Here is a 22,026-nt window from a genome sequence, read left to right on the forward strand (position 1 = left end):
CAATAAAATACAGGCCTTATGATTGTTAACATTTTTGTGAAAAGTTCAAAACAGGTCAGAGTAATATGGTGAATTCCCTGTGGGGACAAAGTTGGGTTGAATTGAGTACTCTTTTGGCCAGTGAAAGACCCCTTAAAACAGTTTTGTTCCAATACTCGTTAAACCGTTTTCCTTTGTCAGTGTTAGTATGGATATTGGCACAGCGGTGTTCTCTCCAAATGGCACCATATTCCCTATATAGTGCACTACTTTTGACCAGTGCTTTTTGAACTGGCTGTCTTCCCAGGACCCTGAACCCAACAAGACACTTAAGATACTACACTTCAAGATTTGAAGTGGGAGACAGACATTGTTCCTGTCTGCACAATCCACTTAGTGTCGCCTACCTACAGTTCGTACCAATTTGTGTTATTTCTAACAAACTCAAGACGAAACATTTCAGCACAACATTTGCATGAACTGATGTGTGATTAGATACAGGCCAAGTTGTGCAATGGACCAGATCTAATGTGTGATATAATGTACTAACTACTAGACAGGACAGGAGATTTCTAAACAAGTTTAAATTAAATATTTTTTTATTTCACAACAATAAACACATAGGTTGCTTTTTGTTCAATCCTTAACATTTCTACAACATAGGGATTGGAGAGCTGTACGATGGCTGGTGCACAAAGAAGTCCCTTCCCGTCTGAAGAAGTCTGAAGATAGTGGGTGTGCTGGAGGAGACAGCAGGCAAGATGAGGCTCTGAAGGACTGCCTCTTGGTGTTAGGTGAAGTTGCTCCTAGATGCTGATCTGGGGTCAGTTTAGCGTTCTCCCCACTAATGGTTAAGGTTAGGATTAGGGGAGGGGAAGCTGATCTTAGATCTGTACCTAGGGGAACTCAACCCGGGAGTACTGACTACCTCCTTTACCAGCTCCAGAAGAAGAGTCGACTGCCGTGCTTGGCTGGCTGCAGTTGGCCCTCGATGACAGGGTTGGGCTCCGGCCGGGGTCTCGAGTGGTAAGCATTCTCAGGAAGGGGCCGAGAGGTGTCCACCTTTGTCACCTGAGAAGAAACACATAAGGGTTTAAACTTCAGAAAAGACAAGATGAGGGAGAAAAAAGGCCGGTTTGTATACTATGAGTATGTAGAGTCAATTTTTTGCACTTGAAAGAGAAAGCATAAACCAAGTACATAGGCTCAATTAAAATACGTGTCAACAAGCTTCAAGCTGTTTTCAAATGTGAGATAGTACCGTTTACCCTAACCTTAAAGGGATATTGCGGGATTGAGATTTAGGTCATTTTTCTACTTACCCAGAGAGTCAGACGTACTCATGGATACCAATTGTATCTCTGCATGCAGTTTGGAGATGATTGAAGTTAACATACCGTTAGCTTAGTACAATTTCTGGAAGTCTCCAGGTACAGTAGCCAGCTCCTTTCAAAAGCAGGGAAATAAACATAGCTACTTTCCACCCCCCCTCTTGCTTTTGTTCTTTTCCATTTGAGCCACTCAGTTGTTGTGACATGGGAGAGGTGGTACACAGAAGATAGTCCTATTTGGTAAAATACCAAGTCCATATTATGGCAAGAACAGCTTAAATAAGCAAAGAGAAACGACAGTCCATCATTACTTCAAGACATGAAGGTCAGTCAAGTCTGGACATTTTCAAGAACTTTGAAAGTTTCTTCAAGTGCAGTCACAAAAGCCATCAAGCGCTATGATGAAACTGGCTCTCATGAGGACCGCCACAGGAATGGAAGACCCAGAGTTACCTCTGCTGCAGAGGATAAGTTCATTAGGAGTTACCAGCCTCAGAAATTGTAGCCCAAATAAATGCTTGGGAGTTCAAGTTCAAGCAACAGACACATCACCTGCTCAGAAGAGACTGCGTGAATCAGGCCTTCATGGTCAAATTGCTGCAAAGAAACCACTACTAAAGGACACCAATAATAAGAAGAGACTTGCTTGGGCCAAGAAACACGAGCAATGGACATTATTTCCACATTACACTGGTGGAAATCTGTCCTTTTGGTCTGATGAGCGCAAATGTGAGATTTTTGGTTCCAACTGCCGTGTCTTTGTGAGACGCAGAGTAGGTGAACGGATGATCTCCGCATGTGTGGTTCCCACCTTGAAGCATGGAGGAGGAGGTGTGATGGTGCTTTACTGGTGACACGGTCAGTGATTTATTTAGAATTCAAAGCACACTTAACCAGCATGGCTACTACAGCATACTGCAGCGATACGCCATCCCATATCATTTGTTTTTCAACAGTTTATTCCAGGTGAAGCTGGTTGACAGAATGCGAAGAGTGTGCAAAGCTGTCATCAAGGCAAAGGGTGGCTACTTTGAAGAATCTAAAATAGATATTTTGATTTGTTTACCACTTTTTTGGTTACTACATGATTCCATATGTGTTATTTCTTAGTTGATGTCTTCACTATTATTCTACAATAACGAAAATAGTAAAAATAAAGAAGAACCCTTGAGTAGGTGTGTGTGTGTGTGTGTGTGTGTGTGTGTGTGTGTGTGTGTGTGTGTGTGTGTGTGTGTGTGTGTGTGTGTGTGTGTGTATGTATATATATATATATATATGTAGAGAGAGAGAGGAAGCTTCTAACTGTGACTAATGCCTGTAATTTGACTCAGATCATCACTCAAACAACTACAGTGCATCCCAATAGTGTTGGATCTGTGACATGCAGCACTGGAATTATTTGTAAAATTACTTATGCCAATTGTTGACAAGCATGCACCTGTTTTGTATTTAACTAGGCAAGTCATTTAAGAACAAATTCTTATTTACAATGACGGCCTACCTTGACCAAACATGGACAACGCTGGGCCAATTGTTTTGCTCAGTGAAACAACCTGTCCCGATTGGTCATAGACTCTTGCTAGAAAACTTTAATGAGCAAGCCTTCCTTCATGAACTGGCCTCTGTAAAATGGTATAGAATCAGCTTGATCCCCTCTGTCGAAGATGCTTGGACCTTCTTTTTTTATATTTTCAGTGGTATTGTTAACAAACACACCCCCATAAATAAAATGAGAATTAAAAACAGGTTCAGCCCCTGGTTCGACCGTGATCTTGCAGAGTTACTCCACCTCAAGAATTGCATTTGGCGAAAGGCTCAGCACACGCATACTCAGGCTGACTGGCTCTCGTTCAGGCAAATGAGAAATAAGTGCACTCAGGCTATCCGGAGGGCCAAAGTAAGTTACTTTAAGGAGCAGTTCTCTCTCTGTGGGTCTAACCTCAAGAAGTTCTGGAAAATGGCTAATGACCTGGAGAATAAACCCTCCTCCTCACAGCTGCTCATGTCCCTTAATGTTGATGATGTGGTTGTTACTGACAAGAAGCACATGGCTGAGCTCTTTAATCACCACTTCATTAAGTCAGGATTCCTATTTTGACTCAGCCATGCCTCCTTGCCCATCCAACATTTCCTCATCTCCCACCCCTTCTAATGCGACTATTGCTGACGCTTCTCCCTCTTTTTCCCCTGCCCCGCTACAAAGTTTCTCCCTGCAGGCAGTCACTGAGTCCGAGGTGCTAAAGGAGCTCCTGAAACTTGACCCCCAAAAAACATCTGGGTCAGATGGTTTAGACCCTTTCTTCTTTAACCTGTTATGGATAGGGGGCAGTATTTGCACAGCTGGATAAAAAACGTACCCGATTTAATCTGATTATTACTCCTGCCCAGAAACTAGAATATGCATATAATTATTAGCTTTGGATAGAAAACACTCTAAAGTTTCTAAAACTGTTTGAATGGTGTCTGTGAATATAACAGAACTCATTTGGCAGGCCAAAACCTGAGAAGATTCTGTACAGGAAGTACCCTGTCTGACCATTTCTTGGCCTTCTTGATCATCTCTATCCAAAACAGGGGATCTCTGCTGTTACGTGACACTTCCTACGGCTCCCATAGGCTCTCAGAAGGCGGCAAAAAGCTGAATGGTGACTTTGCAGGCCCTGGCTGAAAAACATTAGCGCATTTTGATAGTGGTCGATCAGAGTACAATGAGACTGAGGCGCGTGCACGAGTCGACTCCATGTTTACTTTCTCTCTCTTTGAACGAAAACCACCACTCCCGGTCGGAATATTATCGCTTTTTTACGAGAAAAATGGCATAAAAATTGATTTTAAACAGCAGTTGACATGCTTCGAAGTACGGTAATGGAATATTTCGAATTTTTTTGTCACGAAACGCGTCGGGCGCGTAACCCTTCGTCACCCTTGGATAGTGTCTTGAACGCATTAACAAAACGCCGCTATTTGGATATAACTATGGATTATTTGGAACCAAACCAACATTTGTTATTGAAGTAGAAGTCCTGGGAGTGCATTCTGACAAAGAACACCAAAGGTTATCAAACTTTTCTAATAGTAAATCGGAGTTTGGTGAGTACCACACTTTGTGGGTGTCAAAATAGCTAGCCTGTGATGGCTGGGCTATCTACTCACAATATTGCAAAATGTGCTTTCACCGAAAAGCTATTTTAAAATCGGACATAGCGAGTGCATATAGGAGTTCTGTATCTATAATTCTTAAAATAATATTTTTTTGTGAACGTTTATCGTGAGTAATTTAGTAAATTCACCGGAAGTGTTCGGTGGGAATGCTAGTCACATGCTAATGTAAAAAGCTGTTTTTTGATATAAATATGAACTTGATTGAACAAAACATGCATGTATTGTATAACATAATGTCCTAGGATTGTCATCTGATGAAGATCAAAGGTTAGTGCTGCATTTAGCTGTGGTTTGGGTTTATGTGACATTATATGCTAGCTTGAAAAATGGGTGTCTGATTATTTCTGGCTGGGTACTCTGCTGACATAATCTAATGTTTTGCTTTCGTTGTAAAGCCTTTTTGAAATCGGACAGTGTGGTTAGATTAACGAGAGTCTTGTCTTTAAAATGGTGTAAAATAGTCATATGTTTGAGAAATTGAAGTAATAGCATTTCTAAGGTATTTGAATATCGCGCCACGGGATTACACTGGCTGTTGAGTAGGTGGGACGCAAGCGTCCCACTGGCCCAGAGAGGTTAACGACATACCGGACGTTACTGTCAAGTAACTTATAAATGCCCAGAACTATACTGCGAGGCAATAAAGCTGCAAGCATTATGCCTCCGGGGGACTCACCTTGGACAGTTCTCCCAGGTTGGGTCTCTCCCAGCCAAGCTTGTCCAGCACACAGTTGTCAAAGGCCTGCTGCTGCTTGCGGCACTGACGGAGCTCTGCCAGGTTGGAGTAGTCCAGGCAGGTCCAATACTCTGTGAAGGACTCAGCACAGCTTCCTTTTATCTGCCTGGAGGAAAAATTGAAGCAAGCATTTGTTAAGGACAACTTTTTTTTTAAGGTGACAATTCAGACAATCACTTGCCCAGGAAGCTATTGACTTAATTACTTAAAGAGTGACTCCCATTAAAAAGGAACGGATCTCTTTGTAAACGGCCTATGTGGCATAGGTGAGTCATTAACAGAGGATAAAAAACGTACCCGATTTAATCTGGTTATTACTACTGCCCAGAAACTAGAATATGCATATAATTGTTTGATTTGGATAGAAAACACCCTAAAGTTTCTAAAACTGTTTGAATGGTGTCTGTGAGTATAACAGAACTCATATGGCAGGCAAAAACCTGAGAAGATTCCTTACAGGAAGTGCCCTCTCTGACCATTTCTTGGCCTTCTACACTCTCTTTATTGAAAACTGAGGATCTCTGCTGTAACGTGACACTTCCTACGGCTCCCATAGGCTCTCAGAAGGCGGCAAAACGTTGAATGATGACTTTGCAGGCCATGGCTGAAAAACAGTAGCGCATTTGGATAGTGGTCGATCAGAGAACAATGAGACTGGGGGCGCGTGCACGAGCCGACACCATGTTTTCGTCTTTGAACAAAAACAGGGTTTCCCGGTCGGAATATTATCGCTTTTTTACGAGAAAAATCACATAAAAATTTGATTTTAAACAGCGGTTGACATGCTTCGAAGTACGGTAATGGAATATTTAGAATTTTTTTGTCACGAAACGCGTCGGGCGCGTCACCCTTCGTCACCCTTCGGATAGTGTCTTGAACGCACGAACAAAACAGAGGATATTTGAACATAACTATGGATTATTTTGAACCAAACCAACATTTGTTATTGAAGTAGAAGTCCTGGGAGTGCATTCTGACGAAGAACAGCAAAGGTAATCCAATTTTTGTAATAGTAAATCTGAGTTTGGTAAGGGCCAAACTTGGTGGGTGTCAAAATAGCTAGCCCGTGATGGCGAGCTATCTACTCAGAATATTGCAAAATGTGCTTTTGCCGAAAAGCTATTTTAAAATCGGACATAGCGATTGCATAAAGGAGTTCTGTATCTATAATTCTTAAAATAATTGTTATGTTTTTTGTGAACGTTTAACGTGAGTAATTTAGTAAATTCACCGGAAGTTTGCGGTGGGTATGCTAGTTCTGAACGTCACATGCTAATGTAAAAAGCTGTTTTTTGATATAAATATGAACTTGATTTAACAAAACACGCATGTATTGTATAACATAATGTCCTAGGAGTGTCATCTGATGAAGATCATCAAAGGTTAGTGCTGCATTTAGCTGTGGTTTGGGTTTATGTGACATTATATGCTAGCTTGAAAAATGGGTGTCTGATTATTTCTGGCTGGGTACTCTGCTGACATAATCTAATGTTTTGCTTTCGTTGTAAAGCCTTTTTGAAATCGGACAGTGTGGTTAGATTAACGAGAGTCTTGTCTTTAAAATGGTGTAAAATAGTCATATGTTTGAGAAATTGAAGTAATAGCATTTCTAAGGTATTTGAATATTGCGCCACGGGATTCCACTGGCTGTTGAGTAGGTGGGACGATTTCGTCCCACATACCCTAGAGAGGTTAAAGCTGAAGTGCATACCTATATAACGTAGGTAGGTGACGTAATGATGCCACGAAAAATACAGCGCTAAACGTGCAACACAGTATTCCTAACCTAGCCAACAATGTCTGCAGTGTGGATCTATTTTGAAGTTTCAAAGGGAGATAACAAAAAGGCCATACGCAACGTTTGTGCTGCTATTATTTCCCGAGGGGGGGAGAGAGTGAAATCTTTCAATACCACAAACCTAATTACTCATTTGAAAGTGCATCACCCCCAGATGTTCAGCGACTACTTGGAACAAAAGGAGAAAAAAAAGTAAGTGCACACTTCCAACAACTAAACAAGTTCAAGTTAAGCAGTCATTTGAAAGAGTAAGAACATTTCAGCGAGACAACTCAAAGGCGAAATCCCTTAATGCCAAGGTAATGGAATTCATTGTCCTTGACAATCAACCGTTCTCTGTTGTGGATGAGGTTGGCTTTCGAGCCCCGGTACACACTACCAAGTAGGCGCTATTTTTCAGATTGTGTAACTCTGGTAGGGCAGTCTTGTTGAATCGCACATCCACGAGCTACTTGCTATGGGCGTCGCTGCTATTAGCTTCACGACTGACATTTGGACCAGCGATATCAGCTCCATGAGCATGCTGAGTCTGACAGCACAGTGGGTCGACGAGGATTTCGTATTGAGCAAAGCCATTTTGCATGCTCAAGAATGTGCTGGTTCTCATACCGTTGCTGCCATTTCAATGGCATTTGAGAAAATGTTTGAAACTTGGAAAATCCCCAAGAACAAAGTACACGCTGTGCTACGTGATAATGCACATAACATGACAAAGGCTTTGGAAGAATGCGGAGTCGCCAGTTTGCCATGCATGGCACACATGCTGCAACTAGCTGTGAACGAAGGTGTTTTGGCCCAACACAGCATATCTGACAGTGGCAACAGGTAGGAAGATAACGGGTCATTTTAAACACTCACAGAAGCATAGTCACCTGCAAGCAATACAGGAGCAGCTTGGAGTGAAAAGAAAAAGGCAAGACGTTTCCACCAGATGGAACAGTACTTTTTACATGATGGAGAGCCTGCTGGAACAGAAACGAGTGCTTGGCGTGTACGCTGCTGACTGAGTTAACTGCAACAGTCAGTACAAACCAGTGGACTCTCACTGAAAACATGAACACACTCTTAGCTCCATTTGAACAACCGACTCGAGAAAAAGCTCTTCAACTGTGTCTGCAGCAGACGTGATACCCTCTGTTATGGCATTGAAACACCTGCTCAACAAAACTTCCGACACAGACCATGGGGTTAAAACTTGCAAAAGTACTCTACTAGATGCTGTGAACAGGCGATCCGGTGGCATTCTCTCTGAGCCTCTTTACTGTGTCGTCACCATGCTCGATGCTAGGTACAAGGTCCGCTACAGACAAGAAACAGGGTTTACGTGAAATGTTAACAGACACAGCTGGACAAGATGGAAACGGACACAGTGACAGTGCGCACCGAAGAAGAGGACCCACGACAGAAGAGGCCACGGACAGACAGGGATGAAACGTCACTGCTTGACATGCATGATGAAATCCTGGTTGAGAATGAAACGACTGAACAAAAGAACAAAACAGCATAGTAAGTAAGTGAAAGAAATAAGTTTTGATTATGTTTTACTGGTAATGGGGACATACGTAAATGCCAACAAAGTAACTTCTTGGTCAGTGTGTGTGTGTGAGAGAGTGAGTGAGGCGTTGTATTTTCAGTTACTACATCGGCCAACATTTGCCAATGTTGATCTATGCCTAATGATCCTTTGGAATGCAGAAATAATATGTTGTATTAAATGTACTAAACCCCCCCCCACCCCACATTATTTGCAGATACTAGGATACCTAACAGAACCTACTATTCCCAGGAATGAAGATGAACTTGGACACTAGAGAAGTAACAAGCACCGTTTCCCCATCCTAGCTAAAGCTGCGCGCAAGTATCTTGGTGCTCCCTGTACTAGGGTGGACAGTGAGCGCCTTTTCAGTGCAGCTTCACACATTGTAGACGAAAAAAGAAAACAGACTCTCGTGACAAAGCCGAGCAGGTCCTCTTTGTGAAGAAAAACCTCACCCAAATGTTAAAATTGTAAATGGGCAGTCATATTGTAACCCAGCCATCTAGAGTCACTGGAAAAATGTTTAGTAAGCCTAATGGCTTTTCTGTTGTTCATTCATGGCTGGTATGGGTCAAGATTTTAATTTAATTTAATACAAAGCAGTTTTTTTCCCCTAAATGAAAGATAGTATTGTAAATTTGCTCTCATTTTATTAATCAAGTCAGTTGAGCACATTTGAGAAGTTTAAGTTGTGTCATTTATAGCAGTTTGACAGCCTAGAGACAGTAATTTTTTAAAGCAGTTAAAGCAACAATTATTAACTGCATTTTAGTTTAAACCAATATTCCTGTCAAAGCATTTAAGTTTCTCCATATGGTCAAGGTTGGATAGTAAGAAGAGCCACCAACAACTTAACCATCTTTGCAATGCGGGGCAGCTAAAATATTTGTGTCATGAATATCTGTTGTGCGATAAAATACATTCACGGATGTGTAATTTTTCTAATTTACAAGTTATTGAACAATCTGTTCCTAACTTAACAAATGAACATGTGACACTGTTTCAACTATTTAACTGTACTAGAATGCTTAAAAGGCTGCTAAAATGTTAAATATCGGTATCAGGGTTTGTTTTTTTTGGCAAGGAAAATATTGAATATCGGTGTCGGCCAAAAATGTCATATTTAGTTCATCCCTAGTTCAGACCCCTCGACTTTTTCCACATTTTTTGTTACGTTACAGCCTTATTCTAAAATGTATTAAAATTGTTTTTCCCCCCCTCAACAATCTACACACAATACCCGATAATGACAAAGTAAAAACAGTTTAGACATTTTTGCTAATTTATTAAAAAATAAAAGAGGGAAATATAAAAATGTACATAAGTATTCAGTCCCTTTACTCAGTACTTTGTTTAAACACCTTTAGCGGCAATTACAACCTTGAGTCTTCTTAATCGTTCCCTCGATCCTGACTAGTCTCCCAGTCGCTGCCGCTGAAAAGCATCCCCACAGCATGATGCTGCAAACACCAGGCTTCACAGTAGTGATGGTGCCAGGTTTCCTCCAGACGTGACGTATGGCATTCAGGCCAAAGAGTTCAAACTTGGTTTCATCAGACCAGAGAATCTTGTTTCTCATGGTCTGAGAGTCCTTTAGGTGCCTTTAAGCGAACTCCAAGTGGGCTGTCATGTGCATTTTACTGAGGAGTGGCTTCTGTCTGGCCACTGCCATAAAGGCCTGATTGGTGAAGTGCTGCAGAGGTGGTTGTCCTTCTGGAAGGTTACCCCATCTCCACAGAGGAACTCTGGAGCTCTGTCAGAGTGACCATCGGGTTCTTGGTGACCTCCCTGACCAAGGCCCTTCTCCTCTAATTGCGCAGTTTGACCGGGTGGCAAAGTATACGTAGTCTTGGTGGCTCCAAACTTCTTCCATTTAAGAATGATGGAGGCCACTGTGTTCTTAGGGACCATCAATGCTGCAGAAATGTTTTGGTACCCTTCTCCAGATCTGTGCCTCGACACAATCCTGTCTCTGAGCTTTATGGACAATTCCTTTGACCTTATGGCTTGGTTTTTGCTCTGACATGCACTGTCAACTGTGGGACCTTATATAGACAGGTGTGTGCCTTTCCAAATCATGTCCAATCAATTGAATTTACCACAGGTGGACTCCAATCAAGTTGTAGAAACATCAAGGATGATCAATGGCAATAGGATGCACCTGCGCTCAATTTCGAGTCTCATAGTAAAGGGTTTGAATACTTATGTAAATAAGACATTTCTGTTGAATTTGATATATTAGCATTTCTAAAAACCTGTTTTCACTTTGTCTTATGGGGTCATGTGTGTAGAATGCTAAGAATTGTATTGTATGTAATTGATTTTAGAATAAGGCTGTAAAGTAACAAAATGTGGAAAAAGTCAAGGGGTCTGAATACTTTCTGAAGGCACTGTAAATAGGATAATTTGTCATAAAGTCAGTCTTGTATAAAACAGAGTTTGGAACCTCAGTGTGGCAACAAGTAAATTAAGATTAGGTTTTGATTTGACGATGTCCATTTGCCCACTAACATGGGGTGAACAGCTGCGCTGATTGCGCTTTATCTAATAGCGTAGCCAGTGAGACAGACCTGCCCAGCAGCTCCGACTTTGTTTAAGACAATCTCTTAAAATGTCCTCATACTTGGGGACCTTATTAGATTTTTTTATTCAATTAAGTCTGGTATGAGAACGATAGGCCCCATCTGCAAAAGCAGGATGTCTGCGGAAATCTGAGTATCTTGGCTATTGATATGTGCCTTAATCTTTGGTGTGACTTACTACCATATATGGTCATGCAAATGTTTAAGGGCAGGCTGAGCCGATGACCTCATTTCAAGATGGCTGCTACCTACATTCCGGTTAGCGTTGTGTAGCATAAAAATAAAACACGGAATACATTGATACACACCGAAAGCCGGGACTCCAAGGATAAGATTATCTGTCTGGCTGTGACCTACCGTTATTGATCACCAGTCCTGAGAGTCAAAATGTTTATTTTACACAACGTTTTCACCAAACATCTTACAAGGTAAGCTTCGATTTGGTCTGTGTTTGAGCTATAGCTACATGGGGGAAAAAACTAAGATAATCGAACAGGAAGCTAAAAAGAAGGCAGCTATGAATAAGTATACCGACATAGAAGCTTTGAATATCCGGACTCGGATCAGGGGAGCGATTTCGACTCAGCCGACAAATTTCACTTTCTAAGTTCTCACCTCTGCCTTTGTCTCCAAAGTGTTACTGTTTGCATTGTGTGTTCTTCACACCTATGTGAGTCACTTTACAAATAAAGTTTAGGCTTGGTGTTTTTACTTTACAGTAATGTCGTTTTGTACATTTAGTCAACTGTAATTCTGTGTGTCTTACAACAATGAATCCCTTTATTTTATTCACCAGAGTGGAGGATGCAGAGGATTTTGATGACGTTTGAGAGCCACCACACCCCAGCAAGCGCCCCCGCCGGTCAAGGTCTTCACCCCCGACTGCCACGTCAATCACCCGGTCTGATGGTTCTACATCCACTTTTCATAGACCCCTTGAAAAAGAAAAATAGGGGCTTGTGGCACCATTCGTCCTAACAGAATCGGTTTCCCCAAGACCAAGGTAAACGACATGACAAAGACAGTGGACAGGGAGACCATACGTTGGATCAGGACTAACAAGCTGCTTTTTGTGAAATGGAAGGACACTAGGCAAGTAACCATGCTCACCACACAGTACAAGGCATTCAATAACAACTATGTCTCAAGGAGGGTGAAAAGGGAAGAATGTCCCCATTCCTGTGAAGGACTACAATGCCAGCATGTCGTCCTATCTGATGCACTGATAAGCTACCACCAGGTCCTCCACAAGACCAGGAAGTGGTATTCTTATCGGCAGACTCAACAGCCTTGGTTTCTCAAATGACTGCCTTGCCTGGTTGACCAACTACTTCTCAGATAGAGTTCAGTGTGTCAAATCGGAGGGCCTGTTGTCCGGACCTCTGGCAGTCTATGGGGGTACCACAATGTTCAATTCTTGGTCAGACTCTTTTCTCTGTATATGTCAACGATGTCGCTCTTGCTGCGGGTGATTCCCTGATCCACCTCTACGCAGACGACACCATTCTGTATACATCTGGCCCTTCATTGGACACTGTTAACAAACCTCCAGATGAGCTTCAATGCCATACAACACTCCTTCCGTGGCCTCCAACTGCTCTTAAAATGCTAGTAAAACAAAATGCATGCTCTTCAACCGATCGCTGCCCGCACCCACCCGCCTGACTAGCATCACTACTCTGGACAGGTCTGACTTAGAATATGTGGACAACTACAAATACCTAGGTGTCTGGCTAGACTGTAAACTCTCCTTCCAGACTCATATTAACCTGTTTGGGATAGGGGGCAGTATTGAGAATTTTGGAAAAAATATGTGCCCATTTTTAACTGCCTCCTACACCAACTCAGAAGCTAGAATATGCATATTATTGTTCAGGTTTGGATAGAAAACACTCTGAATTTTCTAAAACTGTTTGAATGGTGTCTGTGAGTATAACAGAACTCCTATGGCAGGCAAAAACCTGACAAGGTTTCAAGCAGGAAGTACCCTGTCTGACAAGGAGTCGTGCGTCTTGCATCTGTTTATTGAAAAGTAAGGATCTTAGCTGTAACGTGACAATTCCCAGGGCTCCGATAGGCTCTCAGAACCCGGGAAATACCTGAAGGTTGACGAGGCAGCCTCAGGCTGAAACACATTATCGCCTTTGGCAAGTGGCGGCTCAGAGGACCTTTGAATGAGGCGCGTGCACGATTCGCTCCTGAGGAGAAATTTTATTCGGCTGTTTAGGCTCAATGCATATTCCCGGTCGGAATATTATCACTTTTCTACGAGATAAATGGCATAAAACTTGGTTTTAAACAGCGGTTGACATGCTTCGAAGTACGGTAATGGAATATTTAGACATTTTTTGTCACGCCAATGCGCCATGCGCGAGACCGTGATGTTGCATTCTGATAGTGTCTAGAACTCACGAACAAAACGTCGCTGTTTGGATATAACGATGGATTATTTGGGACCAAACCAACATTTGTTATTGAAGTAGAAGTCCTGGCAGTGTATTCTGACGAAGAACAAGCAAGGTAAGAACAATTTTCTTATAGGAAATGTGATTTTGGTGGAGGCTGACCTGGGTGGGTGTCTAAATAGCTAGCCCTGTGATGCCGGGCTATGTACTTAGATTATTGCAAAATGTGCTTCATCCGAAAAGCTATTTTAAAATCGGACATATCGAGTGCATAGAGGAGTAATGTATCTATAATTCTTAAAATAATTGTTATGCTTTTTGTGAACGTTTATCGTGAGTAATTTAGCAAACTGTTAGTAAATTCCCCGGAAGTTTGCGGGGGTTATGCTTTTTCTGAACGTCACATGCTAATGTAAAAAGCTGTTTTTTGATATAAATATGAACTTGATTGAACAGACATGCATGTATTGTATAACACAATGTCCTAGGTGTGTCATCTGATGAAGATCATAAAAGGTTAGTGCTGCATTTAGCTGTGGTTTGGGTTTATGTGACATGATATGCTAGCTTGAAAAATGGGTGTCTGATTATTTCTGGCTGGGCACTCTGCTGACATAATCTAATGTTTTGCTTTCGTTGTAAAGCCTTTTTGAAATCGGACAGTGGGGTTAGATTAACGAGATTCTTGTCTTTAAATAGCTGTAAAATAGTCATATGTTTGAGAAATTGAAGTAATAGTATTTCTAACGATTCAAAAATCGCGCCACTGGATTTCAGTGGCTGTTACGTAGGTGGGACGAGTTCGTCCCACATGCGCCAGAGAGGTTAAACATCTCCAATCCAAAATGAAATCTAGAATGGGCTTCCTATTTCGCAACAAAGCCTCCTTCACTCACGCTGCCAAACATACCCTCGTAAAATTGACTATCCTACCGATCCTCGACTTCGGCGATGTCATTTACAAAATAGCCTCCAACACTCTACTCAGCAAACTGGATGCAGTCTATCACAGTGCCATCCATTTTGTCACCAAAGCCCCATATACCATCCACCACTGCGACCTGTATGCTCTCGTCGGCTGGCCCTCGCTACAAATTCGTCGCCAAACCCACTGGCTCCAGGTCATCTACAAGTCTTTGCTAGGTAAAGCTCCGCCTTATCTCAGCTCACTGGTCACCATAACAACACCCACACGTAGCACGCGCTCCAGCAGGTATATCTCACTGGTCATCCCCAAAGCCAACACCCCCTTTGGCCGCCTTTCTGAAACCCCCTTTGGCCGCCTCAAGAACTGCAAGCATTGCACAAAACACGGGGGGGGGGGGGGGTTAAATGCCAGACCTCCTGTCCGAAATGTCAGTTCGCTTTTTGTTTCCTGGCAGAGAGGGACTGCTTCAAAGACTATCATGACATGCACAAGCTACGGTCTAATCATCTACACCTGGGATGTAAAACGAACAAGAATGCCATTTGTAAATAGTTTATTTCTATTTTTACACCTTTAGTGAAGGACGTGTGTAACCAAGTTTGTGTTTGATAAGACGTAGATGTATCTATCTGTTGCTTTTATATTGTAAACAGTTCATTTGTATGTGGGACCAACACATTGGATATGCCTAGGCTAAACGTTCAGGATAACCCCTGCATGTCCACCGACACCACCACGTTTGAGAGAGGTTGTTGTAGAAAATGTATTTTTTTATAGTGAAAAATAACTTTTAGGCACATCCAGTGTGCAAAAACAGTGCAGACTGTTTGGAGAGGTTTAGGGACACTTGGAAACGTCCCGTGACCACACCTGACACCACTTACTAAAACATCTGCCCATTTCTAGTTGTTAGGTCTATCAATCCCATTTTCTTCTGATATTGTTCACATGTTGTGGAAGCCATCTGATGTGTTTCCAGCTTTGGGCATGAATAATTCACTAATAGCTTGTCAATGAAAGATTACTTTCAAAATAAATAAGTTATTTGTGTGTGCTTGATCTTGTGTATTCTGAACTATATAACTCCTATCTATCTCCAAGATGTCTTCTTTCCAAATATACCAAGTTTTGGCATGTCAGATTCATGTAATTACACATGAATAGCAGTTACTTCTGGGTATGTCTATAAAAAAGCTACATTTTGCCATTACATTTGAGGTTAAGACAACATGTTCCAAATGTTCTTACTTGAGAAATACTGTACCAAACACCTTAGATGTAAAATTGCACAACTAGATTTCCTTGAGTCATCTTCATTTTGGGGACTTTGAGGACGTGAAATAGGCTTCTGTGTCTACAGTGTCTCATGGAGGACAAACATCATTAACCAAACGCGGAATCGGTCAGGAAACACACCTCTAAGACAGGGTTTTCATTAGGAAAATGTGGCGCCAGACCTCTGACTGGCAGCATTTTAATTTACCGGACATTTGAGAAATCTACCGGACCTATATGTATTGATGTATAACCTGATTAGGGCATCCATCCACAGTGCTCAGAATGACAAATCACAGATTATGGTAATTAATATTAACAGAACATGCAAGTCGAGGATGGTCAGCTTGTCGAGAAAGAAATAGCCTATTCCAAAACGGACTATGGGGCAATTGTTGAATATTATACACTACCGTTCAAAAGTTTGGGGTCACTTAGAAATGTCCTTGTTTTTGAAAAAAATATATAATAATAATAATAATAATAATAATCCATTAAAATAACATCAAATTGATAAGAAAAACAGTGTTGACATTGTTAATGTTGTAAATGACTATTGTAGCTGGAAAAGGCAGATTTTTTATGGAATATTTACATGGGCGTAGAGACCAATTATCAGCAACCATCACTCCTGTGTTCCAATGGCACGTTGTGTTAGCTAATCCAAGTTTATCATTTTAAAAAGGCTAACTGATCATTAGAAAACCCTTTTGAAATTATGTTAGCCCAGCTGAAAACTGATGTTCTGATTAAAGAAGCAATACAACTGGCCTTCTTTAGACTAGTTGAGTATCTGGAGCATCAGCATTTGTGGGTTCGATTACAGGCTCAAATGGCCAGAAACAAATAACTTTCTTCTGAAACTCATCAGTCTGTTCTTGTTCTGAGAAATTATGGCTATTCCATGCGTGAAATTACCAAGAAACTGAAGATCTCGTACAACGCTGTGTACTACTCCCTTCACAGAACTGCGCAAACTGGCACTAACCAGAATAGAAAGAGGAGTGGGAGGCCCCGGTGCACAACTGAACAAGAGGACAAGTACATTAGTGTCTTGTTTGAGAAACAGACGCTTCACAAGTCCTCAACTGGCAGCTTCATTAAATAGTACCTGCAAAACACCAGCCTCAACGTCAATAGTGAAGAGGCGACTCCGGAATGCTGGCCTTCTAGGCAGAGTTGCAAAGAAAAAGCCATATTTCCAACTGGCCAATAAAAAGAAGAGATTAAGATGGGCAAAATAACACAGACATTGGACAGAGGAAGATTGGAAAAAAGTGTTATGGACAGACGAATCTAAGTTTTGAGGTGTTCGGATTACAAAGAAGAATATTTGAGATACGCAGAAAAAATGAAAAGATGCTGGAGGGGTGCTTGACGCCATCTGTCAAGCATGGTGGAGGCAATGTGATGTCTGGGGGTGCTTTGGTGGTGGTAAAGTGGGAGATTTGTACAGGGTAAAAGGGATCTTGAAGAAGGAAGGCTATCACTCCATTTTGCAACGCCATGCCATACCCTGCGGACGGCGCTTAATTGGAGCCAATTTCCTCTTTCCAATTTCCAGGACAATGACCCAAAGCACAGCTCCAAACTATGCAAGAACTATTTAGGGAAGAAGCAGTCAGCTGGTATTCTGTCTATAATGGAGTGGCCAGCACAGTCACCAGATCTCAACCCTATTGAGCTGTTGTGGGAGCAGCTTGACCGTATGGTACGTAAGAAGTGCCCATCAAGCCAATCCAACTTGTGGGAGGTGCTTCAGGAAGCATGGGTCGAAATCTCTTCAGGTTACCTCAACAAATTGACAACTAGAGAACACCAAAGCACTGGCTGTAGTTGCTGCAAATGGAGGATTCTTTGACTAAAGCAATGATTAAAAATCATTATTTATAACTTTGTCAACGTCTTGACTATATTTCCTATTCATTTTGCAACTCATTTCATGCATGTTGTTTTCATGGAAAACAAGGTCATTTCGAACTGACCCCAAACTTGTGTGTGTGTGTGTGTGTGTGTGTGTGTGTGTATGTATGTATGTATGTATGTATATAGCTTAAAATGTTGATTAACAATTTCATCACATTATAAGTGCAGCAGTGTGCACAAGGCAGTAGGCTGTGTGAATGTTCGTTACATAATGCAATTACCGGGAAAGATGTCAAAAGCACACCACACATGCAAGAGGTTTCATGTGACAGAATGAAAAATATCCATTAGACATTTTTCAAGAGGGGATATCTAATATGCAACAACTAGCATGGGTTGCTAATATGACTAGGATTGTGCCTACGTCTCTAGTAACTTTGCACAACCAGACTGCAATATTTGCCCATTCTTCCTTGCAGAATTGTTCTTCCTTGCAGAATTGTTCAAGCTCAGTCAAACTGCATGGTGACCGCTCATAGACTGCACTCTTCAAGTCATTCCACAGATTCTGGATGGGATTTAGGTCGGGGCTCTGACTAGGCCACTCAAGGACATTCACCTTCTTGTCCTTCGGCCACTGTACGGTTGCTTTGGCGGTGTGCTTTGGGTCATTGTCATGTTGAAACGTGAACCATCTTCCCATTTTCAACTTCCTGGCAGAGGGATGCAGGTTCTCCTCAATAATCTGTAAGTATTTTGCACTGTCCATTTTCCCTTCTATCCTGATAAGTGCTCCAGTCCCTGCTGCAGAGAAACACCCCCACAACAGGATGCTGCCAGCGCCGTGCTTTACTGTAGGCATGGTGTTCTTTGGGTGGAAAGATGTATTGGGTTTTCGCCAGACATATCGTTTTGCATTCAGGCCAAAAAGTTCAATTTTGGTCTCATCTGACCACAGCACCTTTTGCCACTTGGCCTCAGAATCTACAAATGTGCTTTTTGGCAAAGCTCAAATGAGACTTGATGTGGCTTTTTTTGAGGAGTGTTTTTTTTCTTGCCACCCTCCCAATAGAGGCCAGATTTGTGGAGCGCTTGTGATATTGTGGTCACATGCACACATTGACCAGTCTTTGCCATAAAGGCCTGAAGCTCCTTCAATGTCACCGTTGGCTTCTTGGTAGTCTCTCTGATCAGTCTCCTCCTTGCCCGGTCATCCAGTTTGGAGGGACGGCGTGATCTATGCAGGGTCTGGGTGGTGCCATAAGCATTCCACTTCTTAATAATGGTCTTAACTGTGCTCCGAGAGATAGACAAAGCCTTTCCACAACTTTATCTCATAGATCTTTTGAAAGTACCTTTCCGCCCATAGTGGATTCTTTGCTTTGAATTGCACTACTAAGCAGTGGAGTCCTCTAAGAACAACTGCTTTTATTCTGAACTAATCAATCACTACAATTGATCACAGTTGGAAGCCAATTTGCTTGATCTGTGATCTGGAAGGTGGTTGGTTATACCTCAGCAAGTTTGCAATCAGAGGGGGGGGGGGGGTGACGACAACGACTTGGATATTGTGGGTTACTGTGTGTAAATAAAGCCAGAAAAAGTATATTTTATGTGTTTTAATTTCAGGCTGTATGGCAACAAAAGGTGAACATTTTGAAAGGGGGAGGTGACTTTCTATACCCACTGTATATGGCTGATTTTGGTTAGGCTACTTTGAAGCAAGGCAAGACATGCCACATAATAAGTAGTAAAACATTTAGGTTTCAAACAATTAAGTATACGTTTTCAAAATGCATACTGCCTCCAGCTCATTGAAAAGTGGTGTGCGACACGCTGGAAAAGCCTGCCTTCCGTTACCTATGTATTTGCTGTTTTAGATGCTGTAGCAGCACATCTTGTGCTGTCTGACAGAGTCTCTGCTGAAACTAGGCTCTGTATCTATATGATAAACAAGATACATAACAAATATATACTGCACAGACATGCACATTTAATTCCACTAAATTATGCAAATTAACCTATAAACCGATAAGCATGACAAGTCAAATGAATTTTCTATCGACTGGTATTTACATAAATGAATAGGCTATAAAATACACAATGAGATTTTTCTTCTTCTCTCAGACAATTGGCCAGTGCTCATTTTATTTACCAGCTTTTCCATTTTAAAAAATGCAGCCAAAAGCGGGCTATAACCGGCTAACGGAAAACTCTGCTCCAAGACTGAAATCTCGTTTTTCTCATGAGCAACAGAAACACACACGTGGCAATCTGCGAGTTCAGTTGCTCTTTAAGCCTTTTGCTCCTATCAGGAGAATAGGCCACTGACGAATATCCCAAATCACACTCCGGCAACTCCCATCTTACCCAGGCAACTAGAGCGAGTTCTAAATGTATCCCTTTCCAAGCACATGCGTTGACTTTCTTATTGAGGAATTAACAAGTGGGTTCATAATATTATAATAATGGAACCAGATTTTGTTAAAAGACGTTCCAGATGCATGTACTACTATCTAGCTACCCCTAGGATTATTTATATTTGCAATGCGAGTAAGCTACAACTTTGAGGTGGGTGTAGGACCTCCAAAGCCTAAACAACCAGTTGTAATTATAAATGTGTCAAATCTGGCACCATTACAATAATTATCAGCAATACCATTCTCAGAAACCCTATGTTTACATCTGGGACCAGAACTGTTTATTGGTTCCTGCTTTGGAAGTGGTGCTATTTGTGGACCTGACACAGAGAGAGCCTGCATGTCAAGCCCTGCCCCATTCAGTGACAGCTACCAGTCACTGCAGAGGTGTGTGCCTGTGTGTGCACGCACGCGCGCTCGTCCGGTAGTGTCATTAGTGCACAGCAGCCTTATGTAAACACAGACACCACGCCCCACAGTGAGACAACCTAGGCAGACCACTTCCATCTATATCCCAACTATGACAGAGAAACAGCCTATAGTTATCCTATAGCTACAGCCTCCCTCTCTTGACTCTTGTTGGTCAGTTGCAGAACAGAAGTGGAAAGGTAAACATGTGCTAAGTTTAACCCAAACATAACATACACATTAACTTATTCACCGCTGTAAAGGCAATGTCAAAACACCCTGGTTGAGAGTTTCATTGGATGAAAACAAAGCGGTTCAAAAAACAAATCAAAAAAACTCAAAGATTAGCACTCTATTGTAGTGACAAGAGAGCTGAATGTGGATCAGCAGTTTCCTTCATAAACATACAGCCTGACACTGGGTTCACATCTTTTTTTTTTTTAAACACACGGAGGCTTAAAATCGCATCACAACTATCACTGATTCTTTAACGACACTAACGACACTTGAAGTTGCTCAAGTTAAAACAGACCTACCTTTATCACTTGGGTGTGAAGTCACTCAACACTATGATTGCCTACCTGAAGAAGTTAAGAGCACACTCGTTGACTTTCCTCCCTTCATTCAGACACTTTCTTGGGTCCTTCTCCTCCCAGCGACAGAGCATGAACTCCTTGTTGGCCTTGTCACACTGAGAGCCATAGTGGTGGGCAGCTCCCTTCAGCACCGCAGACGACACACTGATCTACACATGAGCAGGGGAAGAATATGACACTATTTAACACAAACACACATACCATATTTAGACACGTCTTGCCTACTTCAATATCAAACATTAACAGCCTAATCTAGTTACCTATTGCAAAATAATTCCACAACACGCTAGCTTGTTAGCTTATCTTGCACTGTAGGGTATAGCCAGCAACCCTGGGTATGTTAGAGACAGCTGTGTTTGTATATCCCAAACGCTAGCAAACCTTCTACCCAGATCTTATCGCAATCTAGCTATGCATATAGAATACTTTCCAATCACCACAAAAGCTAGCACACGAAACCTAGCTACTAAACCTGTTGGAAAGCCAGTACAGTAGTAGCCTATTTAGAAAACGTTATAACTACCGGTTCCCAGCCTGCTAGTGCTATGCTAGCTGCAATTGCAGCTGATTTAGCTAACTAACAAGCTAGCATTGCCAACCAGATTGTTCCTCAATACTATGATTCGTGCTTACCTCCTCAACATTCAAGTCGTTAAAAGTGGGAACCTCCACCGAACCAGGCATGGTTCGGTGTATGTTAGAATAATCAAAATGAGAAAATAAAGTGATAAACTCCTCAACACACTCAAGGTCCTCGTCTACCTACAGGACGAACCCGCACAAGGAAGGTCAGTGTATTGCGCATGTCTGCAGGTTTCGAATGCATTTCAGTGACGCAATTTCTTTGCGACGCAGAACTGAGAAAATGTGAGCCAGTTCGTTTCTTTACTCGATTTTTAGAGCAACTTGCATTGTCTCAAGTATTGTGTTAACAAGCCTTTTTTTTGTCAGACAAGAGATAACATGCTCGGCTTCTTTTAGCATAATAAACTTAATGCAAATG

General features: G+C 41.9%; 1 protein-coding gene across 1 annotated transcript; it reads right to left on the reverse strand.

Moving 5' to 3' along the window:
- Nucleotides 1–557: 557 nt before the first annotated feature.
- Nucleotides 558–21,821, reverse strand: ndufa8 (NADH:ubiquinone oxidoreductase subunit A8). Its single transcript, XM_029708602.1, has 4 exons — nucleotides 21,657–21,821; nucleotides 21,009–21,172; nucleotides 5,149–5,314; nucleotides 558–1,050 (listed from the first exon to the last, which is right to left on the reverse strand). Exons 1-4 carry the CDS (start codon nucleotides 21,705–21,707, stop codon nucleotides 913–915), a joined length of 519 nt encoding a protein of 172 aa, XP_029564462.1. The 5' UTR covers nucleotides 21,708–21,821; the 3' UTR covers nucleotides 558–912.
- Between the last annotated feature and the right edge of the window lie 205 nt (nucleotides 21,822–22,026).

The sequence above is a fragment of the Salmo trutta genome, chromosome 23 (genome assembly GCF_901001165.1).
Source record: "Salmo trutta chromosome 23, fSalTru1.1, whole genome shotgun sequence".
Classification (NCBI taxonomy): Eukaryota; Metazoa; Chordata; class Actinopteri; order Salmoniformes; family Salmonidae; genus Salmo; species Salmo trutta.